The sequence below is a fragment of the Lycium ferocissimum genome, chromosome 7 (genome assembly GCF_029784015.1).
Source record: "Lycium ferocissimum isolate CSIRO_LF1 chromosome 7, AGI_CSIRO_Lferr_CH_V1, whole genome shotgun sequence".
Classification (NCBI taxonomy): domain Eukaryota; kingdom Viridiplantae; phylum Streptophyta; class Magnoliopsida; order Solanales; family Solanaceae; genus Lycium; species Lycium ferocissimum.
Genome location: NC_081348.1, coordinates 31,493,905 through 31,515,784, shown reverse-complemented (window position 1 = coordinate 31,515,784; position 21,880 = coordinate 31,493,905). Strand labels below are relative to the sequence as shown.

Genomic DNA, 21,880 nt, shown 5'->3' with positions numbered 1-21,880 from the left:
TATTATGGCGAGATGTATCGGGACAAAGGCATGAAAAATTTGATCCCTCGACTTGGGACAAAAATTGACCCTCATATTTATAACATCTCCATTTGGATCTTTTGTTGGTTTCTTAATTGTTTAGTCTACACTACTCCACACGTGGATGTGGTAACGTGGAAAATGACCTTTCACGAAAATAATTCAAAAATAAATGATATATTTAGTTATTATTGTTTTTAATTATTCATTCATATATGTATATATGGAAGACAAATTTTATCTCCTATTCCAAATATTAATCGTATTAGCTTAATTTATTAAGTTGACACAGAAGGTAAAAGTGCAATTATTTAACTATTAGTAATTCATACCCGCCTTGTTACTAGAATTGGACTTTCATCTCAGATTTAGAGAGTATATTTTTGTTTGTTTTAAGAACTTTCTAAGGACCCGTTTGGCCATAAGAATTATTCACTTTTTTTCGAAATTTTTTTCATTTTTTTCAAAAATTAGTATTTGGTCATGAAATTTAAAAAACAAGAAAAACTTATTTTTCACAACCAAAACCTTGTTGAAAATGTATATTTCAACAAAAAAATACTATTTGTAAAAATTATGGCTAAACATAACTTTAACTCCAAAATTACAAAAAAAAGTAATTTTTTTTTTTATTTCTATGGCCAAACGCCTACTAAATGTAGACATCTAATATGACTGCCTTAAAGTTGGACACGTTTACTTATTGGCCTACCAATTCCTCCTAGCTCTTCTTATCCATATTTCACCACAACAAATTTAACTTTTAACGATTACTATTTTATAAACAGAAATAAACTCGATCGTTAAAAATGCATTTATAGCAGTTAAGTTTTTTTTTTTTTTTTTTGGTTACCGTTAAAGTCATTTTAAATCAAATATATAAATATGAAAGAATAACATCTACTCCTTAAAAAAGCATCATATATATTCAGCCGTTAAAGACCTTTTTTTTTTTTTCCTTATAGTGTTTGTTTCAATATTCATTTTTTGCCTTTCAATTAGATTTTAAATTTTTTTTAAAAAAATTCTATCAGTTGCTTATTACTTAATGTTATTCAATAGAACTCCACAAGATGGCATGAGAATGGTGTAGAAGGAGGAATAAATACATACAAATGGTGGTCCTTAATCCAATGATTGTGCCAAAATGGCATTCATGAGGTGTCAAAATCAGATGGGCTAGCCTAGTGACTTCCCACTTCCCAGGTTGGATTTCACATGTGTGTATTTTCATATACGTGTGCCATACTCCCAATCCCAACTGAAAACATCTCCCATTTCTTTAATTTACTACTCCTAATTCCATAATACACATAATCCTATTTGATAAACTAATTAAATTTCTCCATCCAATTTTTGCTAATTTTATTTTCGTTTTCAAATAGCTCTATTCATTTGTTTTATAAAATCAACATTTTTAATAGAACTTTTGTTAATTTTATTTTCGTTTTCAAATAGCTCTATTCATTTGATTTAGGAATAGTTGAGTAATGTTCACAAAAGTTCCTAAATCAACTATTTTATCTGTTAAATCTCAGTATAAAATAATTTCTTCCTTGTCGGATACAAATTAATGTACATTTTCTTTCTGCACATGTAGTCTAGGAGAAATAATAATGTAAAGGTGACAAGGGTCATAAAGACCGATAAGGATGATACCTACGCTAATGATGACCAAAAAGTATTATGTCCATTCTGTGAGCAACACAAAAGTAGTAGCTAAAGTTTAATAAGACAAGGTTACAATTTTTGAATTTTTTTTTATTCGTACTTAATGTTAATTTACCCTGAATCAGGTAATTTATAACTTTAAAATGGCACAAGTAGGAGTATAAATTAAAGTGAGAGAAGATATCTCTTAATTGTTGTTATATACAAAACATATATCTTGCATTAATTATATTGTAAACATCTGATACAAGTTTTTAAAAAAACTGATAGAGTCGACACTAACTATATTAACAGAGGCGTATCTAGCCTACAAGTTAGGGGTTCAATTGAACCCCAAACTTTCGAAGCGAAGCCTAAATTTATATGTAAAAAATTATTAAAATTGTAATAAATAGTAGATATGAACCTCTAATTTTAAAAATATAATGGGTTAAAAATGTAAGATTGAGCATAAAATTTAAATCAAATTATACTAACTATATATATATATATAGAGAGAGAGAGAGAAAATGATACAGTATAGTTTTTCTAATTGGTTCGTGTAGGCCTTTCAGCCGGACAAGCATTATCTTTAGCTTTTCCAATAATTCAGCAACAAATCTCCACACACTAAAATTCCACATGCTACCATGTGACTTCAACTAAGACACCCCCATATGTATATATATATAATATATATATATCCCTTCTTTGTTTTCCCATGTAGGCCACCTTCCTTGTGTTTTCCATTTTTGGTAGATAATTTGAACCCCCTTTTTCCATTTCCTTTCTTGCCCTTTTTAAGTTTGTTTACTTTGACTCCGCACGTGAATTTAGGAGTGGCAAATGGGTTATTTGGGCTAAAGTTGAGAGGATCAAGATGGGCTGAATCTATAGATGGGCCAAAGTTCAACCTTGTCTAAAGTTTGTTTGGGCTAAGATGGGCCGGGTCAAGATGAGCTAATGAAGGGTCATAACCCAATCAGCCCAACTTAATCCACCCTTTCAACATTTTGAGAAACTAAAAATATCGATATTCTTTGATTGCAAATATTCTCTCGCTCATGCATTTTTTCAAAAAACAGTGTTTTGAAAATTAATTTTAAATACTTTTTAGATAGGAAAAAACTCAGACGTATGCTTTTGCTCAAAATAATAATGATATTCCTCATAAGTTATTCCAGCACATAAATTATATTCGAAATTATTCCAAAAAGTAAATCAAAAGAAAACTAAATGTTAATTAACGTAATGAATAGTGATTTTGTCAGATTCCTCTCTTTTACCCCTTTGCCTTATTTATATATTTTTGTGGTTGTATTGTACATAACTAGGAGTGGCAAATGTGTGTCGGATATAGGTGGGTTGAAAATAGGTTAAACAAAAATGGAAAGCATAGACCCTCAGGAAAAAAAAAATTAAAAACTTACAAATTAAAAATTACTAGTAAAAAATTTAAAATAAGGAAATAAAAATTTAAAAAATTAAAATAAAAAATAAACATTTTAAAAAATAAAAATAATTACAAAGATAAAATTAAATAATAATAAAAAAAGAAGTTAATCATATTTTGTAGCTTTTATACTTATGAATGGATGACATTTGATGGATCAGTTTGGGCTCATTTAATGGGCTAGTTTGGGCTGATGATTTGTGATAGTCAAGCTTGAATTTAGCAAATCGGCTCATCTTCAAAATCCTTTGTCGTTTAAATAATTAAAAGCTTGGGCCGGTTGGGCGGGTCAAATGGATTTGGGCAAGTTTTGCCACCCCTACACGTGACCACTCAAAATTCTAACGAAAGTTTGGTGTTGAAAGAAATAGTTACAATCGAATTTTAAGTACTCTAAGCTCTAGAGTACTTAAATTTTCCAGCAGATGTGTTTAGTAATGATATTGTAGAATTATTTAATTAAAAAACACGATCTTGGTTAATCTCTGCATTTTCAACTTAAAAATAGTTTAAAGTCTTTATGGATATTGATAATGACAACTAATAGACAAAATTCTTAAGACCACAAAATTTATTATAATTATTTCAAGTTGAAGAACCTAATCCTGATGGATAATGATAATGACAATAAACTTTGTGCATACCATACATTACATGAAAAGTTACAGATAGATTTATGGTTGAAGTCTAATCACTAGAAACAACTTTAAAAAAATTAAAACAGTTTTGATGAAATTACTAATCAAAATGATTCGCACGCTTTTAGTTCGTGAGAAGATGGCATTTGCTTGATTGCTCTTAGTTCTGCTAATATTGCTCATTCACAATATATGGATATTAATTGCATATCAAGCATGGAAGAAATTGTATAATAATGTAACATCATGCACGAATTGTATTAGAAAAGAATTGTGAGAACTGAAACGATGTTTGTTCTTAAAGTAAGAAAATATCTCGGAGTCCGGAGTCAAAATGGCTTATTTTTACAGCCATTAGAAAAAAATGGTATGCATTTTTTTTTTAAGACCAAAATGGGTATTTCGTTGGATAACCAACGAAATACCTATACAACTCTTGTTCATGGCGAATTATTTCAATCAAATTTTTTTTTTTTTTTTTTTTTTTTAATTTGGTTGCATTTCGTGAAATGCTTAACGAAATAGCATTAAATTTTTTTTTTTTTATTATTTGGCTCATACAAAAAACGAAAGTAAAAAAATTAAAAATTTTGTCCTAGTCCAACGAAATAGGACAAAATTTTTATTTTTTTACTTTCGTTTTTTGTATGAGCCAAATAAAAAAAATAAAAAAAATTTAATACTATTTCGTTAAGCATTTCACGAAATGCAACAAATTAAAAAAAAATTATTATATTTCCCTATTTCATTTTTGTATAAACGAAACATTTTTTTTTTTTTTTTTTAATTTCGTTTTTTATAATTTTTTTTATTTCGTTTATACAGAAATGAAATAGGAAAATATAATAATTTTTTTTAATTTGGTTGCATTTCGTGAAATCTTGAAAATAGCATTAAATTTTTTTTATTTTTTTATTTGGCTCATAACAAAAACGAAATTAAAAAAATAAATATTTTTGTCCTATTTCGTTGGACTACCAACGAAATAGGATAAAAAATATATAAATATTTTTTATCCTATTTCGTTGGTAGTGCACGAAATAGGACAAAAAATTTTATTTTTTTAATTTCGTTTTTGTTATGAGCCATATAAAAAAAATAAAAAAATTTTAATGCTATTTCGTTAAGCATTTCACGAAATGCAACCAAATTAAAAAAAAATATTATATTTCCCTATTTCATTTTTGTATAAACGAAACAATTTTTTTTTTTTATTTCGTTTTTTGTGTAAACGAAATAATTTTTTTTTATTTCGTTTATACAAAAATGAAATAGGAAAATATAATAATTTTTTTTTAATTTGGTTGCATTTCGTGAAATGCTTAACGAAATAGCATTAAATTTTTTTTTTTATTTGGCTCATAACAAAAACGAAATTAAAAAAATAAATATTTTTGTCCTATTTCGTTGGTAGTCCAACGAAATAGGACAAAATTTTTAATTTTTTTAATTTCGTTTTTTGTATAAACGAAATATTTTTTTTTTATTTCGTTTATATAAAAATGAAATAAGAAAATATAATTTTTTTTTTTTGTATTTCGTTTATATAAAAACGAAATAGGAAAATAATATATTTTATTTTTTTTGCATTTCGTTTATATTCATCGTATTTGATTATCTAAATCTCAAACTAACTAACTTCATTAATGTCTAAAAAACCTTTTTTCAGCGGATGGTTTTAAAAAAAAAACATAAAGGAGGGGGGAGTTGGACTACGACAAAAAAGGCTTGAACTACGACGCTCTCGGATGGGAGGGGGGAAATCGCTCACTCGATAATGAAGATGGACGAGATGGAGAGGAAGATGAAGATGAATACGATAGCATTAGCGTCATTCCTGAGACTGACGAAGATTAGAATATTTACATTAATAAGATATCGTTTATATTTTTAATGAAGTCGGATTTATTTAGTTGAAATTCAAATTGAAATAACATTGAAAAATGAAAAAGGTACAAATACAACACTTAACTAGCCGACATAACAACGAGAAAATGCTTATGGAAAATCATCTTCATCGGACATTTCGCGGTCGAGTTCCAATCGGGGGTAACATATAACCCCGATATTGTCCCTCAAACGCAACCATCGCAAACGCATCCTATTATTTTCTTCGCGAATGCGGTTCAAAGCAAGATTCAATTCTTGGGGTGATGTGAGCGGCATGCCTATTGCACGGCGTTTTGGACGATGTAGGCCACGACTTCTTAAATCGGTCTCAATATTATGAGCTTCGTCAGGCGGTAGTTCCATTCTCTCCTCATCTTGCTAATGTATTGTCTATTGTAGCGCTCGCTCGGATTAAGCGAGTACTCAAATTCACGTTCCAAAACCCATTTCCTACCCATTGACTCAAAAATGTCACGGGTGATATGTCATTGGGCGCGTTAGGAAGAATGGATTCCACGATGACATTTTGAAAGAGTTTGTTTTAGCGTGGTGAGATGAATGAGGTATTATGGAAGACTATTTATAGAAAAATACATGGTGCGAAAGGTCTAAACCCCACATGCAATTTTCGTATTTATTAAAAAAACAATTCATATAGAAGTCTAATTAGTCAGAAAAACACCATAATTCATATTGACGGAATATATGTCGCTATAATAAGTCATATATAAGTCTAAATAGTCATAGATACACAATAAATATTTTTGTTCATTTCTATTGGTTCAATCAGTTTCAGACGAGCATTGAATAGTTGTCAAAATAATATCTTTTACATTTCGTGACTTAATTTGCGAAATTTCTTACATTTCTCCGTTTATAAATATTGTCCTATCTTTACCTATGGTATATCCTTCGTCTTTCAATTTTCTTTTATCCATCTCATATCTTTCATCTATTGTTTTTCTCTTATCTGTTTCATATCCTTCAACTTTTATTTTTTCTCTCATATATTTCATAAAAGATGACGGAAACTCATGTTAAAGTGTATTTATTTTGGGGTGGTGAAGTTGTGTATGAAGCAGGTTCGGTTAGATAAGTAGTCTGAAATAGGACAAAGGTTTCCAATTTTCCTAAAATATGATCGTCTGCAACGCGTCTTAAGGAGTAAAATGTTCGTAAATGATCCTGAACTATCGGTGGTTATAACCGGATGATGTCCAAGTTCATTTACAGCCGATGGTTCACCAATTTATGGTGAGATGCCAATTACGGACGATGAATCTTTATCGTCATTTCTTCGTTGTCCTGAGATTTTTAAAAATCACATATGCATAGTTGACATGTATGCTACGGTTCAACGCTCGGAGTCGAAGTAGCGACAATGAGTTCGATTTTGGAGGTACTACCTATCTCCCAAGTTTGAATATTGATTTTTCAAGGGGTGTAGTTCAACAACAAACAATTGTAGGATTTGGTAGTCAGTCAAATGATACAACTAATTATGGTAGACAGTATGATGGTATGGCTTCAACGCACGATCATAACTTTGATTGGAGTGGACGAAATTGTGAGACAGGTGGACCAAATAATGCTACTACGCAGTTGCATAATTTGAATTGTAATGTACGACACCGCTTCACGTTACGGCCCAAGCGAATGGACGGTGATAGGTAAATATAATCATATTTTATTCACTTTATTCATGGATTGTATAATTGTATTTGACTTGTAAATTCTATGAATTTTCTTATTTATAGGCATAACAATTTTGAAGATAACCCCACGTTGACTCAGCTCACACAAATTGTGAGCAATAACGATTTAGCTAATGATATAATAAATGAGTCGGATAGCGATAGTCCGTTAGATCATGAAGGGACGGACGATGATCAATCGTCTGCTGACGGTGACGATTCTGATGAAGATGTTGCGGCCCCCAGAAATGTTAGTGTAAATTATCATTCAAATGTGATCCCATATTTGGATAATACAGAAGAAGTAGAACCGGAAGATTTTGCATACATGAGAGATAACGGATGCATTCGAATTTGCACTTTGGAATTCCGGTAATCCTAAAGTTATCAAATCGGAGTTAGTTTCTTTGCGACTAATTTTTTTAATAATATATTATTTTTGAATTTTGTGATTTTAATTGGTGTAATTAGGAATTGATATTTTTTCTTGTACATGCAAATAGGTATGTTATTTCACAACAAAAAGCAAATGAAAGGTGCGGTGAGACTCTATAATATAGCCCACAAAAAAGAATATAAAACGGATCAAACCAAAGGTACATTTTGGAAGGTTATTTGCAAGCGGCATGAGGAAGGTTGTAGTTGGATGATCCGTTTTTCGTTGATCGGAAGTGGTATGTGGAAAGCAGGAAAAATGATTGAGCCACATAATTGTGATACGGATGATTATACATTGGATCATTTCAATTTGAGTAGCAACATGATTGCTACTTCGTTGATACCATATGTTATGATCAATGCACAAATCAGTATTAAGTTTGTTCAGGAAACTATAAAAGGCATCCATCACAATACTCCTAGTTATAGAAAAGCGCAAAATGGGCGTAAGAAAGCTTTTGAGATGGTGTATGGTGATTTTGAAGGTTCTTTTAGGGCATTGCCTCGATACATGGCTGCCCTAGAACATTTCAATCCGAGCACTATTGTTGAGTGGATACACAAGTCAACTACAATGCAAGGCGAACACATCTTCAAGTATCTTTTCTGGGCCTTTAAACCAAGTATCGATGGATTCAAAAGTTGCAGGCCGGTCACCTCAATAGATGGCACCCATGTCTATGGTAAGTATGAGATGAAATTGTTGATTCTTGTTGGCATTGATGCAAACGGAAATATTTTTCCACTTGCATATCTTGTAGTTGCACGTGAGAGCTATGAGTCATGGACTTGGTTTCTCAGTTTATTATGGAGACATGTTGTTTGTGATAGAAAAGGCATTGGACTAATTTCTGACCGTCACCAAGGGATCTTGCAATGTGTAATGACACATGAATGGTTACAGCCACCCACCACACATCATAGATTTTGTGTTCGACATTTAAAAAGCAACTTTAACAAAAAGTTTCTTAACTCTGATCTTGAGAAGCTAATGTGGTTGGGTTCTACGAGCACGGAGAGAAGAAATACCAAATGAGGATGCAACAAATCAAAACTTTGTCACTGCCAGCGCATATGTGGTTAAGCGAGCTTCCGAAGGAAAAATGGACATTGTATAAGGACGGTGGTTATAGGTGGGGGGCTATGACGACAAATGTCTCTGAGTCTTACAATGGTTTATTGAAGAAAGCCCGTGGATTGCACAGCCATGGTTCGCTTGACCTTTAAAAATCTTGTTGATCATTTTGTTAAAAGAAGCGCCCTTGCTGCTCTGCTAATGGTAAATAAGAAGACTTGCTGTTTTCTCATTACAACAAACATCCATTATGCATTTTCAGTTAAGTAAAGATTAGAACATTCAAGCAATTTCCTTCCTTCCAAATACACAAAATTTCATCATTTCCAAATCGTGCAAATGAAGAATAAAAAATACTCAATAGTAGAAAGCGTATCATGACCAAATCCTTGCTAGAAGCACTTTCTTTTTTATTCAGTTCCAAAGCATAACAAGAACATGCTACAATGGATTTTGATGGAAATAAAAACAAAATAAAATAGTTTAGTAACCTTCTAGCCATTAAAACAAACCTAGACAAAATACTAATTATGCTAAAAGAAGAAAAGCTAATAAAAAATATCACAACCAGTAGCAAGTTGTAGCAAATTAGCTATAACAAATTAAAACAAAATCAACCCATTATCACAGTACGAGTTAGCAAAAAATGAACAAATCTATAAAAACTCTATTGTTGTTATATTTTTCACATTTCTTATCAAAAAAATTTAAAAGGAAAAATACGATCATCGGTTAGGTTGTCTAAAACATCTCTACAAATTACTAGCACGGCTCGTGCCTCGCTTTCACGAGCTCCACGCCGAGTCCATACTGCGCAAATACAATATCTCGTTCGTTTACTCTTGGAGGACGAAGTAATGGCTGCATCGGGATTATTCGCTCCCAAGCCCAAACTTTGTATAAGTAAATTTAAATATATAAATATTTTTTGAATTAAATAAAATAACCCAAAAATACACATGAAAATTGTGTTGTTATGGTTGGGTTAGATAATGCTCTAATATTGTCGTGCAAGCCATTCGACAATATTATAATTTTTAATGATTTATTATACAAATTATAACACTAGGAAATCTAAAATATTATTTAAAAGATAGCAAAGAAGTTGACTATATAAACGTGTATCAAGCAATATTTTTAAATTGTTAGCGTGATAACTCAAGGAAATATGATTAGCTGACATTTATATATGTACACAAATATTAATAATCCAGATTGCATTATATATAGTGGTACATTTAGTGTTTATAATAAAGCTCAACTTTCGGTTCCTAATTTCATTTTTCAAAATTTGGGTAATGGTGGTTATAAGAATGCTGCTTGATCTCTTATTTCTACTGAAGTAGAGCAATATAATATTGCAATTCACGTACCTGTAACAAAGCAATAAATCCACAAACATCACGGCTATTAGACATCGAAGCACGGCATGAACAACTGTACAAGTATGATAATGCGGCTGCTCCACTAAGCTTTATCGCCTATTGCATCAAGGTCTACTATGTCAAGCAAAAAGTGTAAACTAAGCTTTAAACCGAGAATTATCGGGGAATATAGAGCCACCAATCAACCAAAGCGAGGTACAACTTTGACCCTCTTTTGTACCTCGGCCTCATCGGTGTGTTCATCGATAATATCATTCCCGCAATCAAGGTTTCCAAATGATTAGATAATTGTGTTATTACTAACAAGCTATTACCTATAATTGCTTCTTCTCAGGGGAACCAACCGGTAAGGTCGTACATCAATTCCCGCCACGGCCGATTTAGTTATATTTTTAACATTACTGCACCAATGGGTGGCCATCCACGGGAATGCCATATAACACCTCGACATCTAACGGTGTGATGGTATATTCGCCAATCCGCATATGAAATGTATGCGTCTCTGGACGCCATCTCTCAATAAGTGCAGTGATGATTCCTTCATCATACTGCACATTACCTACTGCTAAAACTCCCCCAAATTCACACCTCTCAAAGTAATTAAGGATGCGATTATGTAAAGGGTATTGCCTCACGTGATTCCGTAATTCATGATCCGCGCGACGTATAATTAAACACGCGTTCCGTCCGATCAATGTTCCATCCCACACACTGGGATCGATGTTGTTCTTTGGAGTGTTAATAAATCATAGTTTTACGGACACTGGATGTACGGTGACTGCGGGGGCGATCCATATCTATAACATTGCAACACCAAGCCCATTTGTTAGAATAATTGACAACACCTTACACAATTATTTACTATATATTCAATAGGAAAGTCAACAAAGGTCAAACTATAAGATATATTATCACGTGAGAAAAGAAAAAAATTTCATAAGAGTACAACTATCAAAAAATAATTGCAGTTCCCTATGGGGTCAACGAAATGTAATTAAACTTTTGGTTAAGCTCATAATTAATTGCCATAATAGTATTCATCTTACATATAACTACTTCTTTTCTATTTAAAACAAACCATATTTGGAGAGGGGATGCAAGGTCAACCAATTTTTTTTTACCGGATCAGAACAGTATTTCGTTAGTTATCCAACGAAATACCCATTTTGGTATTAAAAAAAAAAAAAAGGTCATGCTATTTTTCTCTATTATCTTCATAAACAAGTCCAACTTCCTCACGGTTTCTTGATCTTATACTTTTAATTTGAAAAGTAAAAATTCTTCATGCTTATCAACAGCAAATAATCTCCAACGACTAGTCACAATTTGAACATAGAAAATGACCCAACAAATGATATAAATATCTTTATGTTATATTTAACAATCTTACTTTCCTCACAATTTCTTCATCTTTTTTTTAACTGTTGTTCTATGAAATTGACTAACTAAAAGAACATTTTATAATATAAATTTATACCTTTTTAATCAGTAACTTCGACGATCTTTTTAGTATTTTAATTGTAGGTCGTTGACCAATAAACTCTACTAACATTTTTTAAGCTTTTTTTTTAAGCAACGGCGTTGAAATTACCAATTATTGATTAATTAAACTTGTAACTTTTGTTTTCTTTATTATAGTCTACTACACTAAGTACTAAATCAAAAAATATATGTAAAAACTTATAAAATTAAGAAATTACCTCAATTTGAAGAAGATTATAGAGCAAAAGTTGAGGAATCCTTGTGATAGGATTAGTAGAAAAAAGAAGAAAAGAATGAAGAACGGAAGAGAAAGAATGGAGGAAGAGGAAGAAGGGAGAATGGAGAATGGAGAAGGTCAGCAACAAAATATAAAAAACCTTAGCTTCCGTATGCAATGTATACAAAAGTGCAAAGTATGCAACGAAATATAAAAGAAGAAAATCAATTTTTTAGCTTTGCATTTCGCAAAGTATGCAACGAAATATTAAAGTGCAACAGTGCTTCTTCCAAGTCAAAAAAAATAATTGAAAGCTATTCACTAGCTTCTTTTTTAACTCGACTTGGAAGCAATTCTTCTGACAAGATTCTTGAAAATAATTGAAAGCTATTGTCCCTATAAAAAACAGTGAACAATGGAATTCGTTTCCACCAATTTTTTAACTTTGCATTTCGCAAAGTATGCAACGAAATATTAAAGTGCAACAATGCTTCTTCCAAGTCAAAAAAAAAAAATTGAAAGCTATTCACTAGCTTCTTTTTTAGCTTCTGACTTGGAAGCAATTCTTCTGACAAGATTCTTAAAAATAATTGAAAGCTATTGTCCCTATAAAAAACAGTGAACAATGGAATCCGTTTCCACCAATTTTTTTACTTTGCATTTCGCAAAGTATGCAGCGAAATATAAAAGTGCAACAATGCTTCTTCCAAGTCAAAAAAAAAAATTGAAAGTTAGTTAGTTTGAGATTTAGATAATCGAATACGATGAATATAAACGAAATGCAAAAAAAAAAAAAAAATTATTTTCCTATTTCGTTTTTATATAAAAAAAAATACAAAAAAAAAAAAAAAATATATATATTTTCCTATTTCGTTTTTATATAAACGAAATAAAAAAAAATATTTCGTTTATACAAAAAACGAAATTAAAAAATTAAAATTTTTGTCCTATTTCGTTGGACTACCAACGAAATAGGATAAAAAAATATTTATATATTTTTTAATTTCGTTTTTGGTATCCAACGAAATAAAAAAAATTTTTTTTTTAATTTCGATTTTTGTTATGAGCCAAAAAAAAAAAAAAAAAAATTAATGCTATTTCGTTAAGCATTTCACGAAATGCAACCAAATTAAAAAAAATTATTATATTTTCCTATTTCATTTTTGTATAAACGAAATTAAAAAAAATTATTTCGTTTACACAAAAAACGAAATAAAAAAAAAATTTGTTTCGTTTATACAAAAATGAAATAGGGAAATATAATAATTTTTTTAATTTGGTTGCATTTCGTGAAATGCTTGCTAAAACAACATTAAATTTTTTTTTTTTTTTATTTGGCTCATAACAAAAAACGAAATTAAAAAAATAAAATTTTTTGTCCTATTTCGTTGGTAGTCCAACGAAATAGGACAAATTTTTTAATTTTTTTACTTTCGTTTTTTGTATGAGCCAAATAAAAAAAAAAAAAAATTTAATGCTATTTCGTTAAGCATTTCACGAAATGCAACCAAATTAAAAAAAAAAAATTGATTGAAATAATTCGCCATGAACATGGTGTGTGTGGGTATTTCGTGTATTACCAACGAAAATACCCATTTTGGTCTTAAAAAAAAAAAGCATACCATTTTTGTCTAATGGCTGTAAAAATAAGCCATTTTGGCTCTGGACTCAAATATCTCGCTGGTCACATAAAAAAACATACTTAGTACTTTATTTTCTGAAAGTAAAACAAAATGCTTTTCAGAAACAAAGAAGTACAAAATGTGTTCACGATGATTAACATTCTTAGGCTATTCAAACAAACATTTTTCCCACATTGTAAAACCTTTTTCATAATCGAAACCTAACGAAATCCAAAAGCCGAAATTGGTGTCACTTCTTTATGCTAATTTTAGTTTATATATCTAATGAACTATATAGAAATCACACATTTTAAAGCAAGAAAAAACTGCTGAAGTTTCTTGTTACTAGCCTCACTGACGATTTACTTAACTTAATTCTCAGCATAATGAAGTATCTTGGATGAATTTTCTAAAATATTTTTTGTGCCTTAAATTATGCATCTATGAAGAGATTGGAGCAATTGGATTATTTTTTCCCCCACCGAAATAAGTACTGTGGGAAAGTTGAAGCAGTCCTTCCACATTTATTCATAGTTCCTTTCTAGTATGTCTTTTTCCCTTTTCGTGATTTACTTTTAATTAATTCTTTAAAAAAAAAAAAAAAAAAGTCTCACTTGTTGTATTTCTTTTTGTTGTTGTGATTTAGTTGATGACTTGAAAAATTGAGCTGAAGGTTGATGGCGGCCCACGTGTTAGCTGTTTTGACTGTAGAAAAGTCCTATTTGGGGGCATGGTATCTTAAACCAGATGACAATTATTCCAAGGTCCAAGCTAACACCTCTTTCATTCATTTTGTAGCACGCAAGTTTTGATAGACATCATTAAGCAAGGTTTATTGCTTGGATCACAATTACAAACACTCACACACCATACTTAATTAGTGATAATTGGGTATATTAATTTATTTTTCGATTTTTCAACAATATTTTAGATCAAATATCCCACTATTAGTTTGTAAGGCACACATATTTTCTAGAAACGCATAAATATTGCATGTATAGATGATGATTTTCAGTTAATCCTCTAATACTCGCTTCAATTCCACTTTACATAGTAGGATATTTAGCCATTTAGGTGTAGTATCGGATAAAGGGAGGATGAGATTTTTAGTTTCCCCCGACTGAATGAGTTAATTGAGGATTTTGCTCAAGTAAATTTGCATATAGCTTCCTTTAGTTGAGTACTATATATTAACTATTATAGATTTATATTTATGTTAAAAGTAGTTTTGGCAGTAACTATACTAAGTAAGACAAAATTCATTCTGAATTCATACCATCTATAGGCATAATGGAGATACTAAAAGGGGAAGGTTGAGATATAGTATCCAATCAAACAAAAATATAGCGAAGATTTTAGTTTTTGTACATGCTATAAGTAGGATGATGATGGAATATTTTCAATGGTGAATAAGGGGATTCCAGGATATTTATCAATTTACTCCACGTTCTTACTGCATTATTTCCTTATAATTTCATAAATATATAGTAGTATCTTCCTAGATTCTCATAATTTTTCAATCATGAGGTGAAATTGAACATATTGGTTCGGGTAAAGAGAATTGAAGAAGAAATTATGGGATATATACCTAATCTCATTGTTGTGGCACTATTTGTCGTCTTACCAAATTTGCTCTTAATGTGTCATGTCCTTATAAAGGGAAAGTTAGGCAAAAAGTTAGAAATTGAACCCTTAGCTCCGCCCCCTATGCAAGTTAGAGGTACAATTTCTGAAGTTGCAAATATTGAAGTACGTATTTCTGTTAGGATAGTTTCACCTAATGCCTTCGAGGGTTTGAAAATGATATTGAGCCCTTAAAGTATGAGAAAATGGACGCTCCTTTTTTGGTGTTTAAGTTTTACAATTCTTTTGAGAAAAAATCTACTTTCTTTGTCCCAATTTATGTGATGTAGTTTGGTAGTCCGGAGTTTAAGAAATAAATGAAGAGTTTTGAATTTTGTAGTCTAAAACAAGTCAAAGATATTTGTTTGGTTATAAATCATCTCGTTAAGTGTAAAAGGTACTAAGTTTAAAGTTAAATATTCTTGAGATAAGGATATGTGTCATTCTTTTTTGAACTGACTAAAAAGAAAAATGTGTCATATAAATTGAGACAAAGGGAATAATTGCTTTTATATATGAGTAAGTGTCAATTTTCAAAATTGAGAGATTTGTTTACAGACAACCCTTTATTATTGGACCAATAATGTCTCTCGACTCTTATCATATAAAGGACAGCACTTCTTAAAACCTCGAAAGGCTTGAGTATTGCATTTCAAACTTCTAAGGGGGTTCAAAGTGAAAATTAGCAAGATAATACCAAATCAAAAAAAAAAAAAGACTTAAGGGTATGGCCTAGTAGTCAATGAAGTGTGTTGAAAAGCATTAAGTTACAAATTTAAACTCCAACAGAAATTAAAAAAAGATTACTACATAATAGGTAATTTCTTTTCATCTATGGATGATGAGAGATAAGAAGTATCCTACAAATTAGTCCGAGCGCAAACTAACCCAAACATTACGATTATGGAGCCGTTTCGACACGATTTCATCTCATGAGATGAAATCGTGAGATGAATGTATTTGGACGTACGATTTGGATTTACGAAGTTCGATTTTTTTTTTTTATAAACATAAAAACCCCACAAGTTGTGAAAACCATCAAAATTTTTCCAATTCTTATAAAATCTCACCAAATGAGTAAATCATGATTCATAATAAAATTAATACGTTACTAGAAGACCTTTTTAAAAAAAATACAATATCAATTGATCAAACGTTAGTTCAATAAAAAGAAAAATTTAACATGAATATTAATGTAAATACTCTTTAATATAATCCTTTCACATGGTACGAATAATATATCTACGACATGATTGATAAATATATCTACCAACTTATGAGTCTTTTTTTACAAAACATAAACATACGGGTCAAATTTTATATTTATATTTTTTGAAAATATGATTTCAAATCTCAAATCATGCCTTTTTGAATGATTTGAAATTTTATCTTATGAGATAAAATTGCATGTCCAAACGCCTACTAAGAAGGAAAATAGTACTCCTATTAATTAAACACAGAAAACTTTCACGTTGCTGAAAATAAATGGGTGGGGTTGGGGAGAATAGAGATTAGAAATAGTGGGTGTTTCAAAGCGTTAACTCGTACATGTCACATGGTCGTGAGATAGTGGGTGGGGGCAAAAGGAAAGAGGAGTTCAAAATGTAGCACGTGAAGAGAGTCTCTCTCTCTCTCTCGCTTTTGTAGACTCATCTTTTGGCCTATTCTCCCACTTGCCAGCTTTTAACTCATGTGCATTGTGGGGTTTGGTTAGCCACTTCGGCCCCCTAATCCCCCTCATCCTTCGAATCCTTCGAGTCCGCGACTTTTGTAGGATAAAAAAAAAAAAAGTTGAATCAAACTAAAAAAAAAAAAAATTACACAAATAGGATTCGCGCATTAATTTAGTGCGTGAAAAGCCAAACTGCAAAATTAATAATTTGGCCTTTCACGCATAAAATTTGTGCGTGAATGAGGCCTCCTCTTTGTCTCCTCTCAGATCTTTGTCTCCTCTCTTTCCTTGCACCATCTTCAACTATTCCCTTCATTTTCTTCTTCTTATTAATTACTTTTCCTCCTCTTTTTTATTTTTTTATTTTTTTATGGTGAACAAATAAATGGGTCCTTTTTTTTAAGTTGAGAATTAAAGAATATTGAGAACACATATAGATTTTTTGACGGTGCACCTTTTATTCTTTTTTAATTCTTCTTTTTTTGTTTTTGTTATTATTCTGCAGGAGGATCTTGTTCTATCTAATCTGTTTGATTTATCTTTCTCTGTTTATTTGTGTATAGTTCATTTTGGAGTCCGAAACCAAAATGACTCAATAAAAAATTAAGTGAACCAAAATACCCCAACAAAAAAAAAAAGTTACGGAGACGGAAGCTAGTTAGCGCTTTAGCGATGATATTTTACTACGCTAAAGATTTTTTTTTTTTTTTTTGCATAGCTCTAGCTTTGAAGAAAAAATTTGGTAAACTTTTTTTTTTTTTGAAAAAACTTAGTGTTTTTTCCATACTTTGACCAACGATTAGTCGTGTGTCAAGATTCAAAACGTTAATATTTTATATAGAACACGATATTTTTTTGCGTACAATAATGTGGCCCAATACATCAAGGATACATAGACGTTCGGATAGTCATTTTAGGGGTTGAAAAGGTGCCGAAGTAAGTTTTGTTTGAAAAAACTTAGTGTTTTTTCCATACTTTGACCAATGATTAGTCGTGTGTCAAGACTCGAAACGTCAATATTTTATATAGAACATGATATTTTTTTGCGTACAATAATGTAGGCCCAATACATCAAGGATACATACACGTTCGGATAGTCATTTTAGGGGTTGAAAAGTAAGTTTTGTTTAAGGTTTAAGTGTTTTATTTTTTTGTTTTGAAAAAATAAAAAAACTTAGTGTTATTTTCCGAGAAAAAATATCGGGTTACATATAAAATATTGATGTTTTTGACACCGATAATCGTCGTTAAGTATGGAGTAAGTGTGTAAAATGACTATGAAACGTCAATATTTTATATAGAACGATTGTACGCGCGAAAAAAATTTTCTATATAAAATATTGACAATAATGTATGGAAAAACACTAAGTTTTCATACATCGAGGATACATAGACGTTCGGATAGTCATTTTAGGGTTAAAATATTAACGTTTCGGAATCTTGACTGCAACTAAGTTTTGTTTAAGTTTTTTCAAAAAAAAAAAAAAAAGTTTACAGAAAAAAATATTTTTTTCTTGAATCTTGACACACGACTAATCGTTGGTCAAAGTATAAGTTTTTTTCAAAAAAAAAAAAAAAAAAAATTCTTTAGCTATGCAAAAAAAAAAAAAAAATCTTTGCGTAGTAAAATCTTGCGCTAAAGCGATTCTAACTCGTCTCAGTAACTTTTTTTTTTGTTGGGGTATTTTGATTCACTTAATTTTTTATTGAGTCATTTTGATTTCGGACCCCAAAATGAACTATACATTGAAAGCAGAGAAAGATAAATCAAAGCAGGTATTAGATAGACAAGATCTAGCGAGAATAATAACGGGAAAACAAAAAAAGAAGAATTAAAAAAAATAAAAGGTGCACCGTCAAAAAATTTATATGTGTTCCAATATTCTTTAATTCTCAACTTAAAAAAAAGGACCCATTTATTTGTTCACCATAAAAAAATAAAAAAATAAAAAAGAGGAGGAAAAGTAATTAATAAGAAGAAGAAAATGAAGGGAATAGTTGAAGATGGTGCAAGGAAAGAGAGGAGACAAAGACAAAGAGGAGGCCTCATTCACGCACAAATTTTGTGCGTGAAAGGCCAAACTATTAATTTTGCCAGTTTGGTCCTTTCACGCACTAATTTAGTGCGTGAATCCTATTTGTGTAATTTTTTTTTTTTTTTGTATTAGTTTGGTTCAACTTTTTTTTTTTTATCCTACAAAAGTCGCGGACTCTCATCCTTCCAACCCATTGCCTTAATTCCATAGCAATACTTCTGTTTCATAATAAGTATTACCCTAATAAAAAATATTTATCCCATAATAAGTATTATCTTAAGAAATCAAGATAGAAATTAATTAGTTTTTTTCAAATCTATCCTTATACAAAAACTGAAAAATTAAAATAATATCTAAGTGATAATTGGACAGACAACATAGTAATTTGATATTGTTAAATTCTCAATGTCAAAAAATTCTACTATTCATTCATGCACAAATCAAAAGAAAAAAATAATTTATTTTTATTATGTAGGAATAATTTAGTAAGTAAACTTTACATTGCATTATTAATTTTTTAATATGTTTATTTTTTGCTAAAATCAAACTTATATGAGACGGAAGGAGTATAACTAACCATTTTTTTATCAGTCAAATCCTGTAATTAAGTGTTGATAGTATTTCAATATAGCTCGATCAGTGAACAGTTTATACAGGTCCATTTCAAATAGATAATCAAGATTTGAAAGCACGCCAATGAATAATCAATCAACAGATATTGGTCCCTAATATCGATACTTTGTACCCATACGTTATTTTACTACCCAATGGCAAATGCCCTAGATGGCGGGTTTACCCAATACCTTAGTTTTATTTTTGTTTTTGAGTAAATAATCGACATGATCATTCAGTATTTACATTATATCATCATCTGCCACCCAATACCTTAGTTGTTTTCTATTTACTCAACTTGAACTTAAATTTATTTAAACTTCATTAACAAATAAATTGGAAGGGAATCAAACAATTGATCGTTCGACTACAGAAGAATTTAGCTGGCATGTCTACTTAATCAACCAATAATTGATGAATAAATTAATTAACAAATAGATATATAATGTTAATCCAAAGGCAAGACATCAAAAGAAACATAAAAGTGAATACTACAAACATAATCAAAGAAATAAAAAAATTTCGAAGGTAAACAAGGTGGAAGAGAGGGCAGAAACTTTGAGAGCAAAACAGGAAAAAATAAAGAGGCATCATGTATAGAATAAAATACACCAATATAAAAACTCTCAATTATTAACAAATAAAAAAAGGTTTAAAGAAATTAAAAAAGAATAACGAGCCATTTAGCCGAGCTGATCGGCTGTTCCACCGGCGCTAAGGAGACCGGTGAGAAAAGTCATGGCTCGGATTTGCATCTCTAAAGCTGATATATAATCAGTAGTTTCTTCTAGAAGGTTCGGAAACGGTAGTTTCTGACAGCCTGGAACTAAACGGCCTAGAACACGAACTTTCCGTTGCAAAGCCGGTAATCTCTTCTTCACCACTGGTTTTCTCGACTTTATATTATTACCGCTATTCAGCTTAGCTCTCTTATGCTTTTTATTGATTTGGCTAAGCCTTAAGCTAAGCCGACCGGTTAGAATAGCTCTACTCCAACGACTCCGTCCTTTTGCTGTAACAGCGAGTACTCTATCGGCGGTTTCCCTGATGGCGCGTGACGGACTGTCGTTACTCCGGCGAACTTGACGGAGTGCTTGGAGAAGCTTAGAAGAGTAGATCTGTTGTTCTGTATCAGTTCTCCACTTAGATTGATCAAGGTTTGTGTTTTGTGGTTCAACTTCGATTTTTCTTCTCTTTTTGCGCTTTGATTCTCGTGTGCGATTGGAGTTTGCATCGGGATTCGAGATGGTTGAAGATGACGACATCAGTATGCGAAATTCAGAATGATTCTCGTGAATTGTACGGTTCTGATAGATGCAAACTGCAGAAAAAAAGGAAAAAGAGGCGATGAGATTCTGATAACAGGTTAGTATAAGCTTTTTTTGAAACTGATTCTTCTGTGTGCAAATATATACTAAATAAGGTGAATCAGAAATAACGCTTTTCTGTTCCGTACATAAATCTATACACATATAAGGTAGTAGTAATATGATACTCCTTTCATAGAATGAATTGAAAACAAATTCAGAACTTTTTTCGATTCTCATGAATCTCAGTTCAAACAAAAGAAAAGTTGAAAATCAGAGCACAATAACGAAAGTAAGCTCCCGTTTTGGCCATAGATTTTGAAGTTGATAATTGAAAATTTGAGTTTTTAAAATTGTGATTTTTTGGAACTTAAAGTTACGTTTGGAAATGCATTTACTTGCCAAAAAATAAATTAAAATTTTGTGAGTGAAAGTGAAATTTCTCCCCAAAAAAATGCATTTTACTTGTAAAAAAATAAAATTTTGTGAGTGGATATGTGAAATTTCTCCCAAGAAGTGATGTGAGCGCATTTTTGTTTACTCGAAAAATACTTTGGAGATAAATTTTCAAAATTTAATGAGAAACAGATGTTTGAGGATGGCCAAACGCTAGCTAAAAGAAACAAAAACGAAACAACACAAGTTGAGTTGCAAAACAATACCTGAGTCGTGAGTGCGGCGGCGGCGGGGAGGTAGGTGGCCGAGGAGAGAAGAAGGATTATTATTGTAGAGAGAGAAAATGGGAGAGAAGAGAGTTTGAAGGAAATGGGAAGGGGGAAGGGGTGAGTTTTGTATTGGAAAAGAAGAAGGCGACAACCCACGCGTCTCTTGTTTATTGCCTTTTCCTTTTCCCCTTCTCTCTCTTTCATTTTCGTTCACCCAGGTTCTCTCTTCCCGCTTGTATTTTTTTACTCTTTTTTTTTTTGCCCTTTTTCCGACTTTTTTTTTCTTCTAATTGAAATTGAATAATCTAGTATTTAGTTTTTCACAAGTTACAAACTCCATGAGAGTCATTGGTATTCCTTTAAGTTACATTATATATAATGATGTTAGTTGCTTATACTC

At 31.0% G+C, this 21,880-nt stretch overlaps 2 protein-coding genes across 2 annotated transcripts; one reads left to right on the top strand and one right to left on the bottom strand.

The window, feature by feature from the left end:
* Positions 1 to 7,875: 7,875 nt before the first annotated feature.
* On the top strand, positions 7,876 to 8,820 carry LOC132062127 (uncharacterized). The gene has a single exon (XM_059454766.1). The coding sequence runs from the start codon at positions 7,876 to 7,878 to the stop codon at positions 8,818 to 8,820; it is 945 nt and encodes a 314-aa protein (XP_059310749.1).
* Positions 8,821 to 20,080: 11,260 nt separating this feature from the next.
* Positions 20,081 to 21,637, bottom strand: LOC132064379 (transcription factor bHLH149). The gene is made up of 2 exons (XM_059457333.1): positions 21,478 to 21,637; positions 20,081 to 20,829 (listed from the first exon to the last, which is right to left on the bottom strand). Exon 2 carries the CDS (start codon positions 20,771 to 20,773, stop codon positions 20,192 to 20,194), a length of 582 nt encoding a protein of 193 aa, XP_059313316.1. The 5' UTR covers positions 20,774 to 20,829; positions 21,478 to 21,637; the 3' UTR covers positions 20,081 to 20,191.
* Between the last annotated feature and the right edge of the window lie 243 nt (positions 21,638 to 21,880).

Coding starts and splice junctions, on each gene's coding strand:
- LOC132062127 (XM_059454766.1), top strand. CDS start 7,876: ATGAAAGGTGCGGTGAGACTCTATAATATAGCCCACAAAAAAGAATAT.
- LOC132064379 (XM_059457333.1), bottom strand. CDS start 20,773: ATGTCGTCATCTTCAACCATCTCGAATCCCGATGCAAACTCCAATCGC.